At 41.5% G+C, this 22,555-nt stretch overlaps 1 protein-coding gene across 5 annotated transcripts in view; it reads left to right on the top strand.

The window, feature by feature from the left end:
• CPT1A (carnitine palmitoyltransferase 1A) overlaps window positions 1–22,555 on the top strand; it is a 72,304-nt gene that overhangs the window by 5,651 nt on the left and 44,098 nt on the right. For 4 of the 5 annotated variants that reach the window (XM_054027812.1, XM_054027810.1, XM_054027813.1 and 1 more), the window contains 3 exons: window positions 16,373–16,527; window positions 18,822–18,961; window positions 21,256–21,427. In XM_054027812.1, the coding sequence (XP_053883787.1) occupies window positions 16,387–16,527; window positions 18,822–18,961; window positions 21,256–21,427 (453 nt within the window). In that variant the 5' untranslated portion in view covers window positions 16,373–16,386. Of the gene's footprint in view, window positions 1–6,718; window positions 6,794–16,372; window positions 16,528–18,821; window positions 18,962–21,255; window positions 21,428–22,555 lie in introns of all 5 variants that reach the window. The other variant, XM_054027811.1, reaches the window with a different exon arrangement.

The raw sequence follows: 22,555 nt of genomic DNA, 5'->3' as shown, positions 1-22,555 counted from the left end.
GCCATGGTGCCTGCCAAGACATTTATGTGCACCCGCCTAGTGCCCAGCAGGGGAGAGAAGCTGCGGCCCCGTGCTTGCCGGGGACAGAGAACTCCGGGGCTGCACGCTGCGGGCGCCGGTGTTCTCTGTCCCTGGCAGGCGTGGGGCTGCAGCTTCTCTCCGGCTTTTCCGGGGCTGCAGGCTGCGGGCACTGGTGCTCTCTGTTCCTGGCAGGCGCGGGGCCGCGGCTTCTCTCTGGCTTGGAGAGAAGCCGCGGCCCCGCACCTGCCGGGGACAGAGAACTCCAGGGCTGCGGGCACCGGTGCTCTCTGTCCCCAGCAGGCGCGGGGCCCGCCTAGTGCCCAGCAGGGGAGAGAAGCCAGGGCCCCGTGCCTGCTGGAGACAGAGTGCTGCATGCGCTGGTGTTCTCTGTCCTCGCGGCTTCTCTCAGGCTTCTCTCTGCACTGCCCAGAACTGCCGCCCAAAACAAAACCGCTCCGCCTCTGCAGAATGGACCGAATGTTTGATATTTATTTTGTAAAAACTCCTTAATTTTTCTTACAGGTAGATAAACAGAGCAAATTCACATGGTAAGGTGAAAGAGTAATTGCCGAATAATTTAATTAATACCTTTTACATGTAAAATTACTTTTTTATCTTATGGATTCATATATTATGTAATATTAAATATGTTTTTCGTATTATTTAATGTACAAATACAAAATAAGCCTTGAAAAATTGTTGCTGCCCGCCACACTCTTCTGAAAACATGAATGTGCTACTGGCCACAAAAAGGTTGGGGACCACTGTTCTAGAAGAAAAGCAGAATTTTTATTTAACTCCATTGAGATACAGGGAGAAATAATAATAAAGAAGAGTACAATCTTTTGCCTGTGCAATTTATAGACTTTTCACTTGTCCCTCTCTTCCATGCACCCCAGAAGATGGTTTTCTTTTCTCTCAAGAATTGCTGGAAGGGGAAGGGTTTTATAGTTGATAATATGATAGTAGGCAGAACAGCCTGGAGAAACGATACCTCCAAAAGGGGTATCTCCGCCATCACTTGGCATTTGGCCCCCAGCGTCATTTTACTCTATATGTTAGCTCAACTGGTTTGATTCCTTGGAATCCTTACTGGGGACACTGGGTTGTTACTTTCAGCCCTCTCCACTCGTGATCAGCTCTGACCTGCTGACTAAAGACAGTTCAGCAAGGGAAACAGGACTAACTATATAATAGCTGCACCTGAGGACATGGTGTGTATATGTGTGAAAGGGTAGTATGGTTTTGAAGTTTGTATTTGGGACTACTCCCTTGTTTGGCACTAAGTTTCCCGAAACCCTTCCCCCTCCTCACCTCTGACATAGTCTCACTGTACTGGGAGTAGCAGTCAGTTTATGAAACCCAAGAGACTGGGGTGGTTCAAAGTCAAAGCTTTTTTGTGTGTATCTGTATATGTCTTCATGACTTCTCCAGTGGGGAGCTATAATGGACTGTTCTTTATTACTGTATAACTCTGTATCAGTGATCAGTTGATAGTATTGGACTAAACAGGACGTCTTTCTTCTCCCACTTCAACTGAAAGTTCCATGCCAACTCCACAAGGGTATCAGCCCCAGCTGGTTTGGGAATAAGGTGTTCTCCATGCCAGGGGTTTTTAACCTTTTTCTTTCTGAGCGCCCCCCACCCCAACATGCTATAAAACCTACATGGCCCACCTGTGCCGCAACAATTGTTTTACTGCATATCCAGTAGATTAAAAGCCAGGGCCGGTGTTAGGAGGTAGCAAGCAGGGCAATTGCATGGGGCCCCACGCATAGCTAAGTTGCTTGGGCTTTGGCTTCATCCCCCGGCGGTGGGGCTCGGCTTCCGCTTTGTGCCCTGGACCCCAGCAAGTCTAATGCTGGCCCTGCTCTGTGGTTTATTTTGGTGGACCCCCTGAAACCTTTTCACAGCTCTCAAGGGGGCCCAGGAACCCACAAAATAGTGCTGTGTTGGGTGTCTTGGTCACAACACAATTCTATTTAATAGGGTAGGTGGGTCTTTAATCATCTTCCCAAACCATAGTAAGAACTTGGACCATGCAAGTTATTAGCATGATTTGGAAACTCTGAAGCCATTTTTACACTTCAAAATGGAACTTTGTAACCAGATCCCCCATTATGCTTCTGCTTGGACCTCAGTGGGTTTTTGTTGGTCAGGTCTAGATGCAGGTCACTGGTTTTTGTTTCTTTCCCTCCCCTCCTCCCCCTCCTTAGCATTGCCCAAATTTAGGAGGGGAAAGGAGGTAAGTGGCAGAATTAAAGTAGAAATCTGGGTAAAACTTCAAAAAGGATCTCCTGTAGAATGCAGGCTAAGAACAGCTAATGTGAACAATGCACATTCTCAGAAAGCTGCCCAAGGCTGACCACAGGAATCAAAGGATATGCTTACACTACAATAAAAAGACCTATGGCATGGCCTCAACTGGCATGGGCTTGCAGGCTATAAAATAGCAGTGGAGATGTTCAGGCTTGGACTGGGGCCAAGACTTGGAGACCCTCCCTCCCTCATGGGGTCTCAGAGTCTGGACTCCAGCTCAAGCCTGAACTTCTACACTGCTGAGACCCCGTGAGGGAGATGGGTCTCCAAGCCTGGGCTCCAGCCCAAGCCTGAACATCTATGCTGCTATTTTTAGCCCTGTCTGTTTACCTGGGCTCTGAAACTTGGTGCCACGGGATTTGTATTGCAGCGTAGATATAGTCAAGCTTACAATACATAAGTGCAGCTTGCTCTTTGCCATTGGCCCCAGCAAGCCACCCAAAGACTCAGACATCAGGTTGCCTGTAAACATTCTAGTTTGCAGCACATCCCCAGTGTTACTTCACGTGTGTGAAGGACTTTGGCTCATCACTGTAGATGCACACTGTAAATGCAACTCTTACCCTGAATAACTTTTTAAATATTACTTTTCAAAAGGGACCGTGTCAGAAACTAGGTCAGATCAATCCAGGGTAGGTGCTATGAGTTTCAAAAGGATGAGAGCCTTGGGTCGAGCCCCAGGTGTGCTAAAAAAAATTAAAAACTGTTACATTTGGATGATGTGACTTTGGGGTGGAGGGGTGCTGTATCTTGGGAACCGCTTGCTCAAACAACCTAAAACTTGGACTACTAACTCTATACCATGGACCACCCCAAGGCAGAGAAGTTTTCACGACAAATCAGTCAGCATGCAGATTTTAGAGTACTTTTCAAAATTTGGCTATTAAACAGTAAGCTAGTGCCAGTCTTAACTGTAGTGGTGCTATGACCCCAGTATAATTGTTTGCTAGAGTCGGTCAACTTAATTTTGTTGTCATCCAAGTTAAATAGTAGTTAAACTGAACGTTTCTTTAATTCAGGTTTGAGCGCTATGTACATCTGAAACATCATTCTGTCTGTCTCTGATTATGTCTGTATTCCTTTTGCTCCGTCCTTATGCTAGAGCCATCAGATGCATCTGTCAGGTAGAACATTTTGGCTCATGCAAGTCTCAAGCCATTTCTGTGCAGTGAATATTTATTTTCACTTTTGCTTTGCAAATTTCTCTAAACAGTGTTGCATGTCTGATGTATGACTCGTCTTAAAATACAACTTTGTCATAGTCACTGCACTATCAGTTGTACCGATAAGAATTAAGTGCAGTGAGTTTCTATGTGTGTCTTTGGCTGTTTACCTGCTAAAGTTGAATAGCATGATTAATATCAGTAAGGATGAGTAGAATTTGAGGAAAATAGGGCACTGCTTTGAAATGGAAATACTTAAGTGAATAGCAGTGCTTGGAGGGCTTTCACAGGCAAATTTAGACATCAGTTCTTGAAGGGGTGTCACGTGACACGGAAATGAGATAGCTACCCTGATTCTGAGCTTCTGCTGTCTTACCACTATTTTTTTAAACTTGGAAAACATTAATACTATTACTTTCCTGTCATGAATGACTACTATATATAGAAAAAGGATTCTGACTATTGGCTATCTGGGTCCCCATTTAAGTGCTTCAGAACCACATGCTTCTTCACACAATTTTCTGAGGACATGAATTCTAGCATTCTTTGAATGGCATAGCAATAAGTGTTCAGGTAAGCTTCCTAATAGCTATACATGAGTATGTAAAATTCTAGAAAAACCTGATCCCCAATCTAAGGTATCTTTGGCATTCCACTGAATTGCATGTTTTTGGATTAGCTTCATGTTATGAAGTCATTGTTCAAATATTGCCTTATGTGAGCAACAGATTCACACCAATGAAGAATTTTTTGGCATATTTAAGCATGAATAGTCAGCTACCCTTAGGGCCAAATTCTGCCATGATGAAGGTGGATAAAGCACCCCAGAAGTTAATGGAGTTGTACTCAAAACAAGCCTGAATGTGACCCTAAATTACCAAACTGATACTCCCATGAACAGAATTCTCTAGTATGGGCTGTGTAGAACAAACTATTAATTGAATAGTGAAAACTCTGAAATATAAGTTAGAGATCACAACTGGTTTTTATTACTCATCTCCCATGTTGGCTTGGTTGGGCAGGAGTGGATTCAGTTACCTTTCTTCTAAGGCCGTGGCTACACTCGAAACTTCAGAGCGCTGCTGCGGGAGCGCTCCCACGGCAGCGCTTTGAAGTGCAAGTGTGGTCGCGCGCCAGTGCTGGGAGAGAGCTCTCCCAGCGCTGCAGGTACTCCACCTCCACGAAGGGATTAGCCAGGGGTGTGTTTTCACACCCCTGAGTGAGAAAGTTGCAGCGCTGTAAAGCACCAGTGTAGCCATAGCTTAAGTGTGCAGAGCATTAACCCCTGTAGAGCAGTCTCTTCAGTTCTAGAGCTTAGTCTTCATTAGAAATGTTATCCTACAATTTCATGCTACGATCACGGATTGAGCATCATCAGCGGGAGCATTAGTGTAGATAGGGCTTCAAGCAGACATCACAATTTTAACTGCTGTTTCATTGAGCCCTGGTCTCCACTGCAAACTTATGTTGATCTAACTGTTGCTCAGGGGTGTGGAAAATCCACAGCTGTGAGCAATGGAGTTATACCAACCAAACTCCTTTTTGGGCTCAGGATCCATTTGTAAATGTTTATGGCCTGTCACGACCCAGTAAATAGTCTGGGGTTGGAGCCCTGGGAGGTTTCAGTTGAGTCCTTGCGCCTCCTCCCCCAGGTGGGTTGGGTCGGGTTGGGTCCTGCCCGGCACTGACCCCACAGTGGTGGCTCCTGCAGCTTCTTTGCTGTGGGACTGGCTGGGGTTGGCTCTGGGCGCTGCAACTTCCGGGATTGCATCGCTGCTCAGGTTTGGCCCCGCCCCACTGACTGGACCAAGTTTGTCTGAGTAGAGGTGTGACTTGGCTCATGGGGTTTCAGTGCCACTCACTGAAATTTGGCCAACCCAGACTCCCGACATCATGACAGTTGGGCCACAGCTCAGTGGTGCTGGGACCCCAGAAGTTGTAGTGCCTGGAGCAGGGAGATGAACCCAACCAGCCCCATAGGACAGGGGCTACCACGTGGCCCTTTGAAACATTCTGGCAACCTAATTTTGGGTTCTGATCCCTGGGTTGAGAAACCCTGCACTAGTGCTCCTCCTCCCATCATTGTTACCACAGTAGAGCTAAAATTTTCATAGCAATGTTGGAAACTTTATGGGGGGAAATCCTATTATAGGCACAGCCTTGAGATATTTTGCATAGTGCCCCCTACATCTTTTTCATTTTTCTCTCTTTCCTATATTCTAAATTGACAGGTAATTTTTATTTCTCTTAGAAAACTTGCCGTTGTTTTGACTTTTCAGTTAATTGATTTTACTGGTTGATAGCCATTTGATTTGAAACTTGCATCATCTGTTTGAAGTAACTTGATAATTACAATATGAAAATGAATTGCTGGCTGTCTCATCTGACTTTGTTTTCTGAAGCATATTTTATCTATTTCAAGTTGATAAGTTTACAAACATTTTAATAAAGTAGACCACATTGTAAAAGGCCACCAACTTGAAAATCACATTTTTACCTGAAAATCTTGTTCTTGCTATTAAAAATAATACCCACAACTTGTAAAATTGAAAGACATAAGAAAAAATGTATTTCACTTTTTTCTGTTTACTTTGCACTTTTGACTGCAGTATCTATGCAGCTGGCAAGGGTAGAGTGCTAGCAGGGCAATGGGCAGAGTTAAGTCTGCTCTTGCAGACACACATGCACACAAATAGCTTGTGAACTGCACTAACGGTGATTTGAAAGATTATAATTATTACTATTTTTGCAAGTGTAGATGCAGCCCAATAGTTTAACAGCAATGGTAGCAGACAGGGAGGGAGCAGTGGGCCTGATTGTGCTTCACAGATTGTGTTTCACAGAAACATCAAACAAGATGAGTTGATAGACTTCAGTTCTTCTGCAGCATCCAAACTGGGATAGACATATAAGGGAGTTCAGCTTGATGTATGTGTAATCATAGTTATATTTTAAGAAAATTATTACAGAACTATAAAAATCCAGCATTTTACTTTTGTGTGAATCAAGTGCTGTATTTTTGATGTAATGATGATGAGGTGGTCACTTTGCTATGGGAGAGCGTGAATAATTGCTGAGAGTGAGATGTCTATTGGAACTGTGGACCTTATTCATAAGGAATAGGACCTGGTTTCTGAAAATGAATTTGCATATGAAAAAAACAGGAATGTCAGAAGAGAATGAGATTTGTTTTTTACTAATTTTTTCTTTTGGAGCTTACTGCCAGTTTGTTGGAGATCTGAAGAGGCAGCAAGGCGGGCTGTTCCACTACCTCATCTCTGAACTGCCAGGTGAATGACTCTCATGTTTTCTGCTCTGTGATGATTATGCTTTTCTTTCCACCCAACTGTACTTAGCTGAAAGAAACTATGGTAAATTCCTGAGATAAGGGAAAAATAAGGCAAATAGCAGTGTTTGCACCTTTTTGCTGTGCTGTGGCATATGACCTTTATCAAAACCCACATCCAGGTGAAAATATTTTGATTAAGGCTAATGATTACTGCTGTGTGAGATCTTGCAGTATAATTTTTTTGCAGTTCATCTGTTGGTTATAATGGAAAAGAGATTGCTGGAATGACTGTGCAAAATACTTGCTTACTATTAAACTGTGAAACTGATGGCAAAGTGGAAGTAATCTTGCATAATAGTAAGTCATTCTGAAACGCTGGTACTGACTGTGTTGTGTTTTAGCTACTGCAGTTTTTCTGCCAGCTGGAATGTCTACCTTAAGTCAGTTGCTACAGGATGACATGGTTTGTATACTTTGCTTAGCTGGCATAGAAAGTCTTGACTAATACACTTATGAGCCACAACAACAGGAATCTGAAGAGAATTTTGGCATACTCTGAGGATTCTTCCATCTGCCTCCAATTTGTAAAATTTGTGTGGAGATTTTTATTTATAATCTACTTGGACTTATTTATTTTTATATCATATGTCAAGACACAAAAAAGGTCACTGAAAAAATGTTTGGCTTACTAACCTGCCTTTGCTGCAGATAGAACAAGTAGAAACAATTTCACAAATCACACAGGCACAATGTTTCTTAGTTTCTAGCAATATAACTGTCTTTTCTCTGTAGTTTTTAAGATAGTTAAATATTCACATGGAAAAAGGTCATGTTCAGAAGTAAGGTACAAAGATTTAAGTTTTCCCATCTGTTGAGAGTAGTGCCACTACCTGGAAAGGATGTTATCAATCTTAATTAGTAAATGTTGTAGACCTTTTAAAGCACTTTACATACCTGCTATGTTAAAGGTATGTTCAGCTGCACTAATTAAGAAAATTAGTTGGCTGTTTCTAGTGTCATCAACGGTGAAAATATTCTCTTTTGTTTAATATCAAGTTAAGATAATTGCAGGAAGCTCAAACTTCTTTCAGTACTATTATTTCAGTAGCTACCTGCCTTAACTGCAGTACTGTGGCCCTTGGTTATAACACTGAAGCACCCAACATAATCTTGGAACATAGACATAACTGAAGCATTTCTGAATCTTGCTACAGCCTTGGGTTTCACTAGGTTTAGTCCAAAACCTTGGACTTACCATGCCCTATTCTAAATGCCAAACTGTGTCAACCCTAGAGCGTGTTGCTGAGTTTTAACTTGGTCCAGCCAAATGATATGCCAGTTAACTGTCAAAGCAAAGGCAAACAAGAAATTATATTACTTCTGGGTTTCTTTTCTCCTTCCAATAACTGGAAAAGTGTCTGACCCATAAGATAATTTAAATAACCTTTCTAACTACTTTGAAGAAAGGGATGAGGAAGAAAATGATTGGCTCGTTGTTTCTGAAGAACCTAAAGTTTAACAATTCCCATGGTTGGAATCTGCTCAGAAAACTGGGATGCCTCTTAAAACGTATGTTCTACCATGTATAACTTCTTCTGATAACATCTGTTTGTGAAGTAACTCTTATTTCTGTGCATGTTTATAGCGATAAAGGCTTCACTCTTGTGGTTTTTCTTTTGAAATATAGCTGCTTCAGAACAGGCAAAGACTCTGGCCAATTGCACGACATTTCCCAAGGCCTATTAGATTCCAGTTTTAAACTGAAAGTTTAATGTGGCTCAATGAAAATGAGCATGCAGTCGACTTTCTAACGAGAATTGGATTTAATGTACTTTCCAGTGATGCCCCTCTCCCAAACTCTTTAAACAATGTAACTGTAACTTGTCAGTATCACTTTCTCGCCTCTCTATCTCCACTGCTGCTGTTTGCCACAAGTGCTCACCTAATCCACCACAGTTGCAAGTGTATTTTTAGGTCTCACTGATATTCTCTGGGCTCGCTGCTTGTGACGAGACTGCATTCTCTACTTACTGTTTCTCCAAGGAATCATTAACCTTTGATCTTGAAAAGAGAATAGTAGAAGAGCCTTTTTTCATTTTGTGTACTTAGTTTGTCATCAGGCATTTAATTAGCATTTATGTACAGAGCACACATTTCACAATAATCTGTAAATATTATTAAAATACTGAGGAGACCACTTCATAAATTGTTAAGTTGGTTTGGAGGTGATACACTCACTCACCAGATATTGAGATATGGCTGAACCTTGTAGCCTTAGAAATCTGCACTTCTGTTTTATTCAGTTGCTTTGCATTTACTAATTTGCATCTTCTGAGCTCTTATTACTGCTATTATTATTACTTAAAATGTCTGGTTTCTTCTATTTAAATGTTTTAAAATGTACTGTGACTCAGAAAGGTTTGGCCTCTTGACTACTGAGGAAGTGGCAGGCCTTTGCTACAGCAGGGGAAACCAAAGAATTTTCTGGTTCTGTAGCAGATGGGCCATAAAATGGGTGGGAAGCAAGTGGCTAAAATGAGTGCAGGGGTGGAGCGTGCCTGGATATCTCATTAAGGGCAAGGGAGCTGGGGGGGAGGGGGAACAGGGGAGGTGATCTTCAGCTGCCTTTTGTATTCTCCCACCCTACACAGTCATTAGATCTGTGAATGAAGAGTGGGTTCTTTCTACCAATAACATTCCCAAAAAAATCTCTGCTACAGAAGAGCCTGATGCTAAATGCCCCCTTTGTATATAATGTTTTCTAACACGTTTAGTTAGACTAAATCTTTTCTCAATGAACGTGATGCTGTTTCAGATATAGATAGTGGTTATTCTGCTGTGTTCTAGGAGCTTGTTCACTAGAACATGCAATAACATTTTTCAGATGTCCACTTCCTAACTCCAAGTGCCTTTTTTTATACACTTGATTAAATGAACGGGTCCTGTAACTGCCTTCTTTGTGGTTTATGATGATTTATTTTTCAAATCTAAGATCCTGTTTTTTTTTTAACACAGCATTTTACTTTGTGCTCTCTGACATAAAAGGTGATACAGAGAGAGAAAGTGGGTGAGGTAATATATTGTATTGGACCAGCTTCTGTTGGTGAGAGAAGCTTTCAAGCCAAAAAGAGCTCTCTTTCAGGGCTTGGAAGCTTGTCTCTCTCACCAACAGAAGATGGTCCAGTAAAAGATATCTCACCTACCTTGTATCCTGGGGGGACCCAGATGGCTACAACCACACTACATACATCAAAGGTAAAAAGGCTGTTTAACAGTTGTTCCCTGAAATTATAGGGGAATATGGGTCAGGGGCACGTCTGGTTAAAAGTTAACCTTTGATTGGGCAGTATAAATGTCCTAAAGAGTCACAAAGATAACATAGTGGGCAGGATTAACAGGTAGATTTAGCTGGAGAGGTCAGCAGTATTATTTGTTGTTTTTTTTTCTTGCTTGGGAAAACCAGCTGGGCTGGTATCCACTGTTGTTTTGTTATAATAGAGAAAAAGCATGCTGAACTGTGGTTCCCTTTTTTTAACCTTGCTTTGAACAAGTGGTCTAACTTCAGCTGGTTTCAGTAAGATAGAAAACAGGAGTGTGTGTGGAACAGGCAAGTCTTACAATGTCCTTTCAGGAGGAAAGTGTAAGATTTCTTTACACTTGTATGGATGTGAATGTATTTTTAAAGAACACGGAAATGAAGAAGTTCTGTTTCAAAATGACATTTTTTTGAAAATCATAGTCAACTTTTTAATACTCTAAGATTTTGCTGAGTCCTAAGAGAGTCACCAACACCCTAGCTTTGTGGTTCACTGTTTGGGGTGAGGCTTATTAGCATATACTGTATGGAAACATTTTGCTGACTACCAGTTTTCCTGCAGCTAAAATGAATGATTGTTTTGCTCTTGGTTTGAATGAGTGGTGTGGCATCTGTGTTACTAAACATTGGCAAATCGAGTTGATGAATAAAACGCATGCTCAGTTGAGCTGTGCCCTTCTACCTACTTTACTGACAAACATGTGACTGCTTCAGAAATGTGGAAGAGGGGAATGCATGGAGCAGATTATTAAATTGGCTTCAGAGAAGCAGAAGAGAATTCCCCTAAAGAAAAGGGCTTCAAGGAAGCTGTCTTTTCTCTGTAGTTTTTAAGATAGTTAAATATTCACAAGGAAGCTTTTTTTTGGCTACACAACCAGTATTTATTCTGAAAGGTTTTTTTTTTTTTTTTTTTTAACATTTTAAAAAAGCAGTAGTTTGGTTGGGAAGCTGCAGTTCCTCTCTTTATGAGGAAGGACTGCTGAACAGGGATTTCCCTACACTCCCCTGAATTTCCCCAATACCTCCCCAGTGATCCAATAGTTACTAAATTGGCAACACTGCATGTCATAGGGGTAATGAAATGTTGTTATCCTTATTGTTTAAGTAAAGGGCAGCAGAACTGTACTTAGCCTGTCGTGACTTAGGGGGTCACCCTTAGTGCTAAATTTTTGCTGAGTCTGAGCCCCGGCACATCTAGGCTTGGTATTTCATAGCTGCAGGACTTCTGGGGTTGCCACATCAGTTATGAAAGTAAAAAACTTTCTTGAGCCCCAGCACTTCTTTCATTACAAATTAAACACTAGTCACCCTCAACTGAACTGCACTCACTAAGCAAGGGATTGGATGGCAGTTCCCAGTGGGGGGAGAGAGAGGGTGGGGATAGGTGTTTTGCTTACTGGTGTGGACTCTGCCTAAGAGTCACAGGCACAATTTGAACTCCCCCCTTCCCCTGTTTAAAGATAGAGCTGATTAGGCTCCACTGAGAGTTTTTTGTTTTTGTTAAGTGACCACTAGAGCTGAAATAACTGATAATTAGGTCTAAGTGCTTAGATCTGCTGTAGGGTAGCGGTTCTGTGGAAGACCTTGCCCAGCCTGCACTAGCAGTGAGGTTCCATCACTGAAAGCTGGGTGGAACCTCAGTAGACTGATTCATAGAGGTCATAGTGGCAGGTGGCAGCAGAAGATGATGGCGCAGGAGCGGTGGCGTGAACAGTGGCACGATGGACAACAGCGGCTGGCGTGAGTGGCAAGCGGCTGGAGGAATGAGCAAGATGCCTTCTCTCTCCTGCCCCTCTCAGGGTGGAAGGTGAACTCATGTGAAAGCACCTCTGAACGCTGGGTCTCCATTGACCAAGGACAACAACGAGTGAGGTGCAGTGGAGGGAGAAGGGAGGAGTATGTTAAAGGAACATTTGTCTGTTGGACTACACCTCTACCCCGATATAACATGACCCAATATAACACGAATTCGGATATAACGCGGTAAAGCAGTGCTCCGAGGGGGCGGGGCTGCACACTCCGGCAGATCAAAGCAAGTTCGATATAACGCGGTTTCACCTGTAATGTGGTAAGATTTTTTGGCTCCCAAGGACAGCATTATATCGGGGTAGAGGTGCATGTTTTAGTGATTTTGCTCCAGAATGCTAGATTTGTGACTGGGAAATAAATAAATATACATTTTCTAGTAGGCCAAGATTTTTAAAATGCGTTATTTGCCAAGGTTGTTATCTCACGTTGTCGCTATCTCGAGAGGTCGTTATCTTGGGGAGTTTCTGTACTAAACATTTTTATTATTATTATTTTTTACCTAAGAATGACCATACTGGGTCGGACCATTGGCCCAATATCCTGTCTTTTGACATTGGCCAATGCTAAGTGCTTCAAAGGGAATGAAAAGAATAGAGCAATTATCAAGTGATCCATCCCCTGTTGTCCACTCCCAGCTTCTGGAGAACAGAAGCTAGGGACACTCAGAACATGGTGTTGCATCTCTGCCCATCCTGCTAATAGCGATTGATGGACCTATCCTCCATGAACTTATCTACCGTATATACACATTCATAAGCTGAATTTTTTTAGTAAAGGAAGCACCAGAGAAGGGGGTCGGCTTATGAACGGGTATAGAGAGGGAGAGATGGGACACAGCCACTCCCCCCAACAGAGGGAGCAAGGAGAGGCAGCACAGTCTGCAGAGACAGAAGGGAAGAGACGGGGCCAGAGACTTTCCACTTCTGGCCACGTTGCTCTCCCCCCAGTCTCTGAAGCAGCTGCAGCCGCACCGCCCGGCCCCACCCCCCAGAGCATGGTATGGCCGTGCTGCCCGGCCTTCTGGAGTATGCTGTGGCCACGCCCCCTGGCCTGCCGGAGCACACTGTGGCCACGCCACCCAGCCCGCTAGAACATGCTGCGGGCGCACTGCCCGGTCTGGCCTGCTGGAACAGCTCCAGCCAGGTCAGAGACATCCTCCCCTAGCCCTCCCCAGATAGGTGAGAAGGGATGGGATGGGGAGAGTGTGGGGGTCCCGGGCTAAGGATGGGGTCATGTGGGGGGTGGTCGCAGGGGTTACTCCCCTGACTCCCAGCTTTTTCCCTCCCCACAAAAAATTTCCCCACCAGTTGCTGTCCCGGCCCGTCAGGGGAAGCAGCAGGCGCGCCGGGACACTTTGTTTACTAAGTTTACCTCCGTGCCTGCAGACGCTCGAGGTAAACAAAATTGGCATGTTAGGTAAACAAACCATCTTGGACCACCAGCAGCTTATCCTGATGGCCTGGGAACCAACGTTTGCTGACCCCTGAATTATAGGGTTGGCTTATGAACGGGTTATAAAAATTTTCCATTTTTACTTATCCATCTTGCAGGGATCGGCTTATAAATGAACTGGCTTATGATCGAGTATATACGGTTCTTTTTTGAACCCTGTTATAGTTTTCGCCTTCACAACATCCCCTGGCAAAAAGTTCCATGGGTTGACTGTGTGTTGTATGAAGAAATACTTCCTTTTGTTTGCTTTAAACCTGCTGCCTATTACTTTTATTGGGTGACCCCTAGTTCTTGTGTTATGTGAAGTAGTAAATAACATTTCCTTATTTACTTTTTCCACATCAGTCAAGATTTTATAGACCTCTATCATATCCCCTTAGTTGTCTCTTTTCCAAGCTGAAAAGTCCAATCTTAATCTCTCCTCATGTGGAAGCTGTTCCATATCCTTAATCATTTTAGTTGCCTTTATCTGTGCCTTTTCCAACTGCAATATATCTATTTTTGAAATGGGGTGACCAGAACTGCACACAGTATTCAAGATGTTGGCATACCATGAATTTATACAGTGAAAGTGAAGGAGTTTGGTTTGCCAGACTGATCAGCAAACCAATGCTGACAACCTTTGTGAAAAGGCTGCAAAATACCAAGCCTGTGGACTTCATTGACATGCAGAAAACCTTATAAACCAGTCACTGTCTGAGCCAATTTAGAAGTACTTAATGAGGCTGTTAATAGTGCTGGAGAGACAACACAGTTTATGCAAACAAACATGGCTGTCTCATCATACTTTCTATTTAAGCAAGAGATACCACACACTACAAACTGAGGACCAATGTTAAGTGCATTGTCACTTGTTAATTCTGAAATTGGACATTGATTCCGACCAACACCAGCAGAGGCTCACTATCTTTCTGCAAGAAACTCAACTGACTGGTTAGAAGCATATGGTGCAACAGTGAAAGACTCAGCAGTTGAAAAAGTGAAGAACTCTCACCACATTCAGAAAATGTGCATACATGGCCGATGAATGCACTGATGCAAATGGGCATCAAGTATTAAGTCATTGCGTACGTTATCTTGATATCAGTGGTAGGCCAGTAGATGCATTTCTAGATGTTCAGGTTATAGAAGAAGACATATCGGCTGTATGTGTTTGTTATACTTTTTTTTTTTCAGCAAGAGTCCACAAAGACTGAGCATCTTGGGAAAAAATAGAAGATACACTAGGACTGAAGTTCAGATGAGTCCAACCTGAGAAAACCTGCTGGCTTTCTCATGAGCAATCCTTGGCTGTTGTCTTAAAATTACAGCAACCGTTATTATTGACTTTGGAAAGTATCTACCAAGATGGGACGGATCTAAGTAGTGAGGCTGGTGAACTCTGAACTTAGTAGCAAAAGTAGACGACTGTTGCCATTCTCTCTAGTAAGTCTATTGTTGAAACCACTTGAGTTATTAAACAATGCCATCCAGGCATCTGGTACAACAGTAGTAGATCTTTGTCAAGCAGTAGAAGCTACACTGAGATCAATCGGCAAGAGAGCCATTGAAAACATACTGGAAGAAGCAAAGACTTCAGTTCAGAAGTTGACTAAAGAGGACAAAAAGTGCTTGTTAAGACAGCTGAAGAAGTACACAGACTTGATTCTTACAAATCTACAACAGCAACTTCTAGATTCTACTAAACCTCTATTCGGCTTTTACAGATGCCTGTCTTATAAAACACCAACAGTTGAGTGGAGTGAGGCACTACTGCCAATGGGGCTGCTATGTGATCAGAACAGAACAGAGAATTTAAACGCAGAGTGGAATATCATATGATGAATGAATGAAGATTTGATTTCAACTTCTTCTTTATCATCACTAGTAGTTCGACCCAATCTTTGTGCTATGTTTCCTGTGATGAAAGAAGTAGGAATTCATCTCTTGCTACTCCCAGTCACAACAGCTATAGTTGAACATTCTTTTTCCTCATTGAATTTCCTCATTCTGCCTTCTGCCTAATCATGAGCATATCACAAAGAACCGGAAGTACCAGACACATGAGAAGCCACCAAAGATGAATGCACTGCATTCGAGAAGTTCATTAACAGAGTTGTGCAAAATTACAACAGGAAATCAAGAAGGATGTAGATGTAGTACATGCTTCATAGTAGGATTGAGTAGCTAACTTTAATTTGTGTGATGATTTTGAAACAGGAGTTAAATCTAATAAAATGGTCGTGAAACATTTTTCAGTTTTTATTATTGTGCCATACAGCCCACCTTCGCCTTAATGGTCTCACCCCATGTCAGCTATCCCCCTTCCCCTCCCCCCCCATATATTCAAACACTACCACCTCCCTAATTTCAATTCCTGGGGAAAACACTGTTGCTGAAGGAAAACTATTGCCATGAGATTTTTCCGTGTCTCTAGGGGTGTAGTAATCTAAGCAACAGACACTGTTTGTTTTCAGGGCTCATACTGATGAGGTGATTCTCATTGCATCACTTTTTTTCTTAAATCTGAACTTTTGGAGAGGCTAGGTTATTTTTCCATGGGAGCTAATATGCCTGTATATTTGAGACATTCAGATTAAAAATATTTTTAAAATGCTTATTACCTAATCCCTTTATATTAAAACTAAAATCTTTTAAAACGAATATATAGCAGACATACGCTACCTCCATTCTGCAGATATACACACCATTTGGTTAGTTTTACCAGTGGAAAAACCTAATATAATTGGGAGAAGATAAGACTCCTATTTATAGAAGGGGAACATTAGATCATCTACTGAGATTTCCTCTATTGCACGGGCCATCTGTCTGAAATAGGCCATATGGAATTGGGTAGTACTGTACATATTTGCAGCCCACTTCATGATATCTCCCAAAAAATTGGGAAATTAAGCAAGCCAGGGATGTTTCACTGGAAATGGAGTAGCTTCTGGACCAGTAGTTCCTCTGGGATAGTAAAATCAGATTTGTTTTATGTAATTTTTAACTTTTTTCTTTTGGCAGAACACTTTTTGAAAATGGCAGAAGCCCATCAAGCAGTAGCGTTTCAGTTTACAGTAACTCCAGATGGGATTGACCTGCGAATGAGCCATGAGGCTCTCAGACAGATCTATCTTTCTGGTCTCCATTCCTGGAAAAAGAAGTTCATCAGATTCAAGGTATTGAGTTCCTGTAGGTTTGAATGCATAATCCAAACCTATTTGGTATTTTTAAAACTTGCTTGGATTTTGCATGAGTAGAACTAAATATTGATGTAGCTATGGAAAATGATCATCATTCATCCTGATTTAATCAAAGTCTTTTTATTCTAACATGCCAATTTTGTTCTCAGTTATAAGTGCAAACATTGAGTTATGCTGAAGAACTTAGCACTGAGTGATATTTTGTGGAAACAGTAAAATAGCTATGTGAAGGCTAACCTTGAGGCATTTTTATTGGCCTTTTATATATGAGGCCCCGGTGCTGTTCTAAATTTTACCCCTGAGGGAATTCTGTGCCAAAAATTAAAAATGTTGTATATTTTATTTGTCTATATAACACTACATAATTATACGAGTTTCAATTATTTTGCTAATTTATTTCAAATACCTGTCAGCCAGTATGTCTGTAACAATACAGACAACAAAAGAGATTCCCCCCAGGAGTAGAGAATTAATGAAACTCCTACGACAACCCAGTTCCTGTTTCTCTATTATGCTTTTGTTGGACACCTCAGTATGGGTGTGTCACACATGCCAAATGGGCACATTTTGGGGGTTAACTCTGCCCCTCCGGTCTCAGACACCCACACCCTCTACCTCCCAGAGCCCACCTGCATGGCTTACCCCAGCCCAGTACCCCCCAGAGAAGAGCTGCATGATGCCCCCCACCCCCCGTACCACCCAGGGATCCAGAGAGCGAGACAGCCTGATGTTAACTCCCGGGCACGTACAGAGTTTCCTGCATGCTGCCTCCTTCCTTCAGGATGTGCTGGGAACGCAACTGCCGGAAACCCTCCAGCATCCCCTTTCCCTCCTCCTTCCCCCGGCAGTGTCCTGTATTTGTGAGCTGGCCTCTTTTGGGTCCAGCTGCCCATAATGGCAGCCAGCAGCTCTGCAGCACCATTCTGCAGAGGGAAGTGAAATTCTGCACAGAACATTAATTCTGCGCTAATTCTGCATTGTACAGTGGTGCAGAATTCCCCCATGAGTAAAATTAAATAAATCTAATGGTAGGGTTCTTCCTTCTCTCTTCAGTTAACAATAGTCCAAATCCCAAAATACCCAGAAGTAGCATAACCTGGGTTGTCACATTTGGTGGTCATATTGTTAATGAGAAAACCGGGAGTGAACTAACATAGTGTTTAAATTAGAGTAGGTAGTCATTTCAGATTGAGAAAAGTTTGTCATTCTTGATTAAACAAAATTTTGGCTCTTCTATGCCCCAGTCTTCCAAACGTGTATGCTTCTCATTACTTAAAGAGAAGCCTCACTGAATTATTCCCATGTCTAAATTTTCACATACATAAGAATTTACAGTAAAACCGTGATTGTGCATACTTGCTGTCAAAATTAAGTTTCCAAACTGTCAAAACAAATATTCATGAAAACATGACTTCTTGAAGATTCTGATGTTACACAAATGTATTCTAGTAAATTAAACTAAGAAATAGATAGTGGATCTCTGATGCGTGGAACACTTAAAAAGTAAAATCTGGGTTTTACATTAAATTCTAAGTATTGGGGTCTAGATTGTTGTGTATTCACTGTGCTTTTTTCCAAATGTCTGTTTTTACATTATGCTTATTTATGCATTATTACTATTAGTGTTGACAGACTGTAGTCTGACATAACTGTATGTGAAATACTGAAATTACTTTCTAAAATAGTTCTATTATAAATCTAGAAGTATACTTGGGATTCTTATGTAACTGTGTGTAGAGCACTGTTTTAATTATATAGAAAACTTAGCTGTGTTTTTAGAATCCAAATTGATAAAATGTTGCTGCCACACTGAGCATCTGTTTTAGAGAGGCCATTTTCAGATGAAGTGGATGTTCCATTAAAGAGTTATTTGTGCTAAAGAGGTCCATTCATTTTAGCCTCTCTTTAGCAGTCTTCCCCACTGCAAAGTGCAGCCCTCCTGGTTCTGCTTCACGCTTGCACAAGGCTTGCAGTTTGGGTGAACATATATATAATTTGATATATAACTGAGAATCTCTCTAAGCTCATTTCATGCATCATCTGGGTATAACAGCTTCTGAATCACAATTGCTTCTTTCTCCCAATCTAGTCTTCTCATCTGTGTCCATCTCCTTGTTCTGAGTTAGACGTGTATTTGGAAGAAAAATGTTGGATTCTAATGTTAGTGTCCTCTTAAAAGCTATTTGTATAATTAAGATTTTTTTTTTTTTGTATTGTGAAATAAATGACTTTCGTATGGGAAGGCTAAGTAAGGGATTCTGTTTTTCCAGAATGGAATTATCACAGGCGTGTATCCTGCTAGCCCATCCAGTTGGCTTATTGTAGTAGTGGGAGTGATGTCAACAATGTATGCCAGAATTGATCCTTCTTTAGGAATAATAGCTAAAATCAACCGGACCCTTGATACAACGTAAGTAGACTAGTACCTATTTCTTCTGAATGAATCAGTTTTTTATGCAAACCAGCATTTCTCTTGTCAAACAGATGTATAATCTAATAGACTTTCACATACCAAGTTTTAAGTTAAAGAACTAAATCATAATACAGTATATAATGTGCAAGTCACCATGTTGGTATTACCACCTCATTTTATTAGCATGAGTATTATCTGAGGAGTACAACTGATAGCTTTTCATCCGAGAACAGACAGCACAGGTGTTGTGGACAGGACTGAAGTACATTAACAGAGCCTGTAAAGAGGAATCTTGTACAACCCTGCCCTACAATGTGCCTGGCTTAGGCAACGTACCTCTGAGTGCTAAATTCATTCACAATTTTAAGAAAATAAAAAAATAAGTGAAGATATCTCAATGGGATGTTTCACCTGCAGACTGACATGTATATCAGGACACTATATCCATGTCTCTGTTTAGGTATGAAGTACGGTTGACTACAAAATGTTGCCATGATTCTATTTATACTGTAGAAATTGATTTAAACCTTCTTTGACTTGTTGAGCTAGGTAAGTATTAGGCTACTGGTAGCCAGAGCTATTTGGAAGTATCAGTAAATACTGTAAGCCCAGTCGGCCAAAGTCATGCAGAAGCTTGTGAGCATCAATTTAGGCCTCTTATTTATTGCTTTAGAAAGCTATTGCATGTATCTCACTAGCTGGATTGGAAATATAACTTCAGTTAGTATTTTCAGAAGACCACCAAGTGTCTCAAATGTGGTTGGGAGTATGTGTATGATAAACTGCATTTTTGACACTATATATTTAAATAAAAGTATTCTTATCGTGCCAAGCATGGATGGGCATATTGTTTTATGAATTCCACATATATTTGACACACACAAGGTATAAACACTAACATCTTTTATATGGTATTTTTTACCCCAATGTTCCTTGTCAGAGGAGGAATAATACAGACCACAGCCAAGCAAAGCACTGGTAGACATGAGGCAAGCTTTCTACAGCATCTTCTGCTAAGTTAGTCTTGTGCGGGATGGAACCCACACAATCCTGACTTGCAACATACTTCTCTTCCGGCTCTGGGCCTTTCTTAGTAGTGGCAGAGTGTGTGGTAGTTTTCTGATATGCACAAATGAGACAAGGATGAAACCACAAACTCTTTTGTACTTGTGACTGAAGGAAGGAATTTGTTCTCTTATATAGTGGTAAGGCTAATAGGTCAAATCATTTAGTGCTACCTTTCTCTCAGTTACTACCATTTTAACACACTTTTCTGCACATCTTGTGTATGCAGTCACTGAGGAATCTGGGTGAATTATGTTAAATCATGTTGGACCTTTCTAGTGACTTAGGAGTGTAAATCCAGGGTGAATGAGAACAGATTTATCCTCTTCTCTATTCCTACAGCACGATGAGAGGAAGTGTGTGGGAAAAGATGCTACTAATACTTAAATATTATTTAAAGCTCCCTTTTTAATAGTCATTTTTAAGGATTTGGAGAATTGATGCCCCAGAGAAAATTCTGATCCATACTTTTTCTCTCTCTCTCTCTCTCAATTGAAAAAAGTGGACTTAGCACGTAGAAAGAGACTAGCTTGGCAGTGGCCTCAAAAAGTGAAGTTGGTTTATCCACAGTCTAGGTACTGCATTGACAGCTGAAGTACAAGTTGCATCACAGCACCCTCCAGTGTGTCTCACCTCTGAGCAGGAAGGATCATCTGTAGAGAGTGAGAAACTTCCCTTTGTCATTCAGCCACTCTCCTCTTTGAGTTTGCCTAGATTAGTAAAAGATCTAACAACCTGCATTTACACAAAGGAAACTACTGTGAACATCTTTTACCTCAATTTCTGTTGCTCAAGGTCAACCCTATGATGAAACCTAGGGACGTACACCAGTGAGGAACTAGGCATATTGGAGCTCCTGCGCACACACCTTATTTCCTCCCCATCCTAATCATCCCCTGCATCCAGAATAGCCCTTACATATGTGCACACAACTGCTCTTATGTAGGGTGGTTGGCAAAGGAGGTGGCAGACCTATCCCAATGGAGTTTGCCTATGCCGGAGGAATTCACCACCACACAATGGAGAATGACTTTAATGGACCAAAGAACCCTCTAATTCTCCCAGAAATCTGTTGGTGAAAGGTTAGCTATAGGACCTCTATATAGGGCTTAATGTAGCTAGTCACTGGGAACAAGCAGGGCTCATGTTAGCACTTTTGTAGTTCTTCTACATTGTTTTACTTCTTCTGACATTAATTGGCGTAAACTGACTTTTATTTTAAATAGTGGTTATATGTCCAACCAAACGCAGAACATTGTGAGTGGGATGCTTTTTGGCACAGGGCTGTGGGTAGCCCTTATTATGACAATGCGATACTCACTGAAGATGCTGCTTTCCTATCATGGATGGATGTTTGCTGAACATGGCAAACTTTCCACAGCAACCAAGATTTGGATGGTAAGGAAATTTTGACTGTTTCTGTTTTAATTGTGGCACTAATAAGATATCTAAAATACCATTTGATCTCTTTTGTCATTAAGCTCTTAAAAGCCAGTTCTTTAGTTATTTTTCAGTTTTCTTTCTCTCATTCATTCATTCTAAATGTTTGGTATGCATTGGGGAATGTCCTTGTACAATGCTATTTGCTCTCCCAGTGTCTTTGGTTGCTGTCATCCAGTTGCTACCTGGGTTGTTGGTGAAACTGTTCTAATAGTTCTTGGAGAAGGGAGAGTACTTGTATAATTTGCTAATTCACCCAAAGTGGGGGATCAAATATACGTCCTACAGCCACCTCTTCTTTAGTATGGAAGTACAACTCTGAGATTACAGGTCCCAGCATACAGTGCTGCATCTTCTACAGAATGATCTGACCTAACTGCTTAGTGCAGGATGGAGCACTAAATTTTGGGAATTGTAGTCCCTGCAATGTGACATCTCTGCTCTGGTTGAGAAGCACTGTAATCTACTCCATTTAAAGTAAAATAGTTGCAGCCCTCTGGTTCCTGGCAACATGGCTTTCAGTTGGGTAGAGCTTGGATGCTCTTGACCCAAAACAACCAATATTTGAAAGACCATGGTTGTGCTTGATGAACCGAGAGAGAACAGCAACACAGGAGATAAAACCTGTTAAGCAGTCTAAAACAATAAAGCTCCCTTTTACTGCTCCCCCATGATCCATCTTTTTATTGATGTTTAGTTTCATTTCATTTACTTGAAATCTTTTCTCTCAAATTGATTTCCATATAGTTGAAAATATGGGACTTTGGCCATTTTATGTTAAACGTACAGATTTCTATAGCTATTTGGGTCAAAACAAATACATATTTACTGTAGAACTTTATTTTGCAATGAAAGAAAACATAATATTTTCAAAGTATTTAGCACTTTTATGTTCAAAGCATGTTGAAAACATAAAAGCACAAAATGCCTTTGTGAGGTTAGGTGATTTCTGTTACCCATTTTATAGATGTCGGGGGAACTGAGGCAGAGACACCTAATGATTCACCCAAGATAGCAAAAGAAGCCTAGTGTCAAACCCAAGATAAGATCTAAGAGTTCTGTGACCCAGTCCTGATCATGACTCTA

Source organism: Malaclemys terrapin, chromosome 4 (assembly GCF_027887155.1).
Source record: "Malaclemys terrapin pileata isolate rMalTer1 chromosome 4, rMalTer1.hap1, whole genome shotgun sequence".
NCBI lineage: Eukaryota > Metazoa > Chordata > Testudines > Emydidae > Malaclemys > Malaclemys terrapin.
This window is presented reverse-complemented; position numbering and strand designations above follow the sequence as displayed.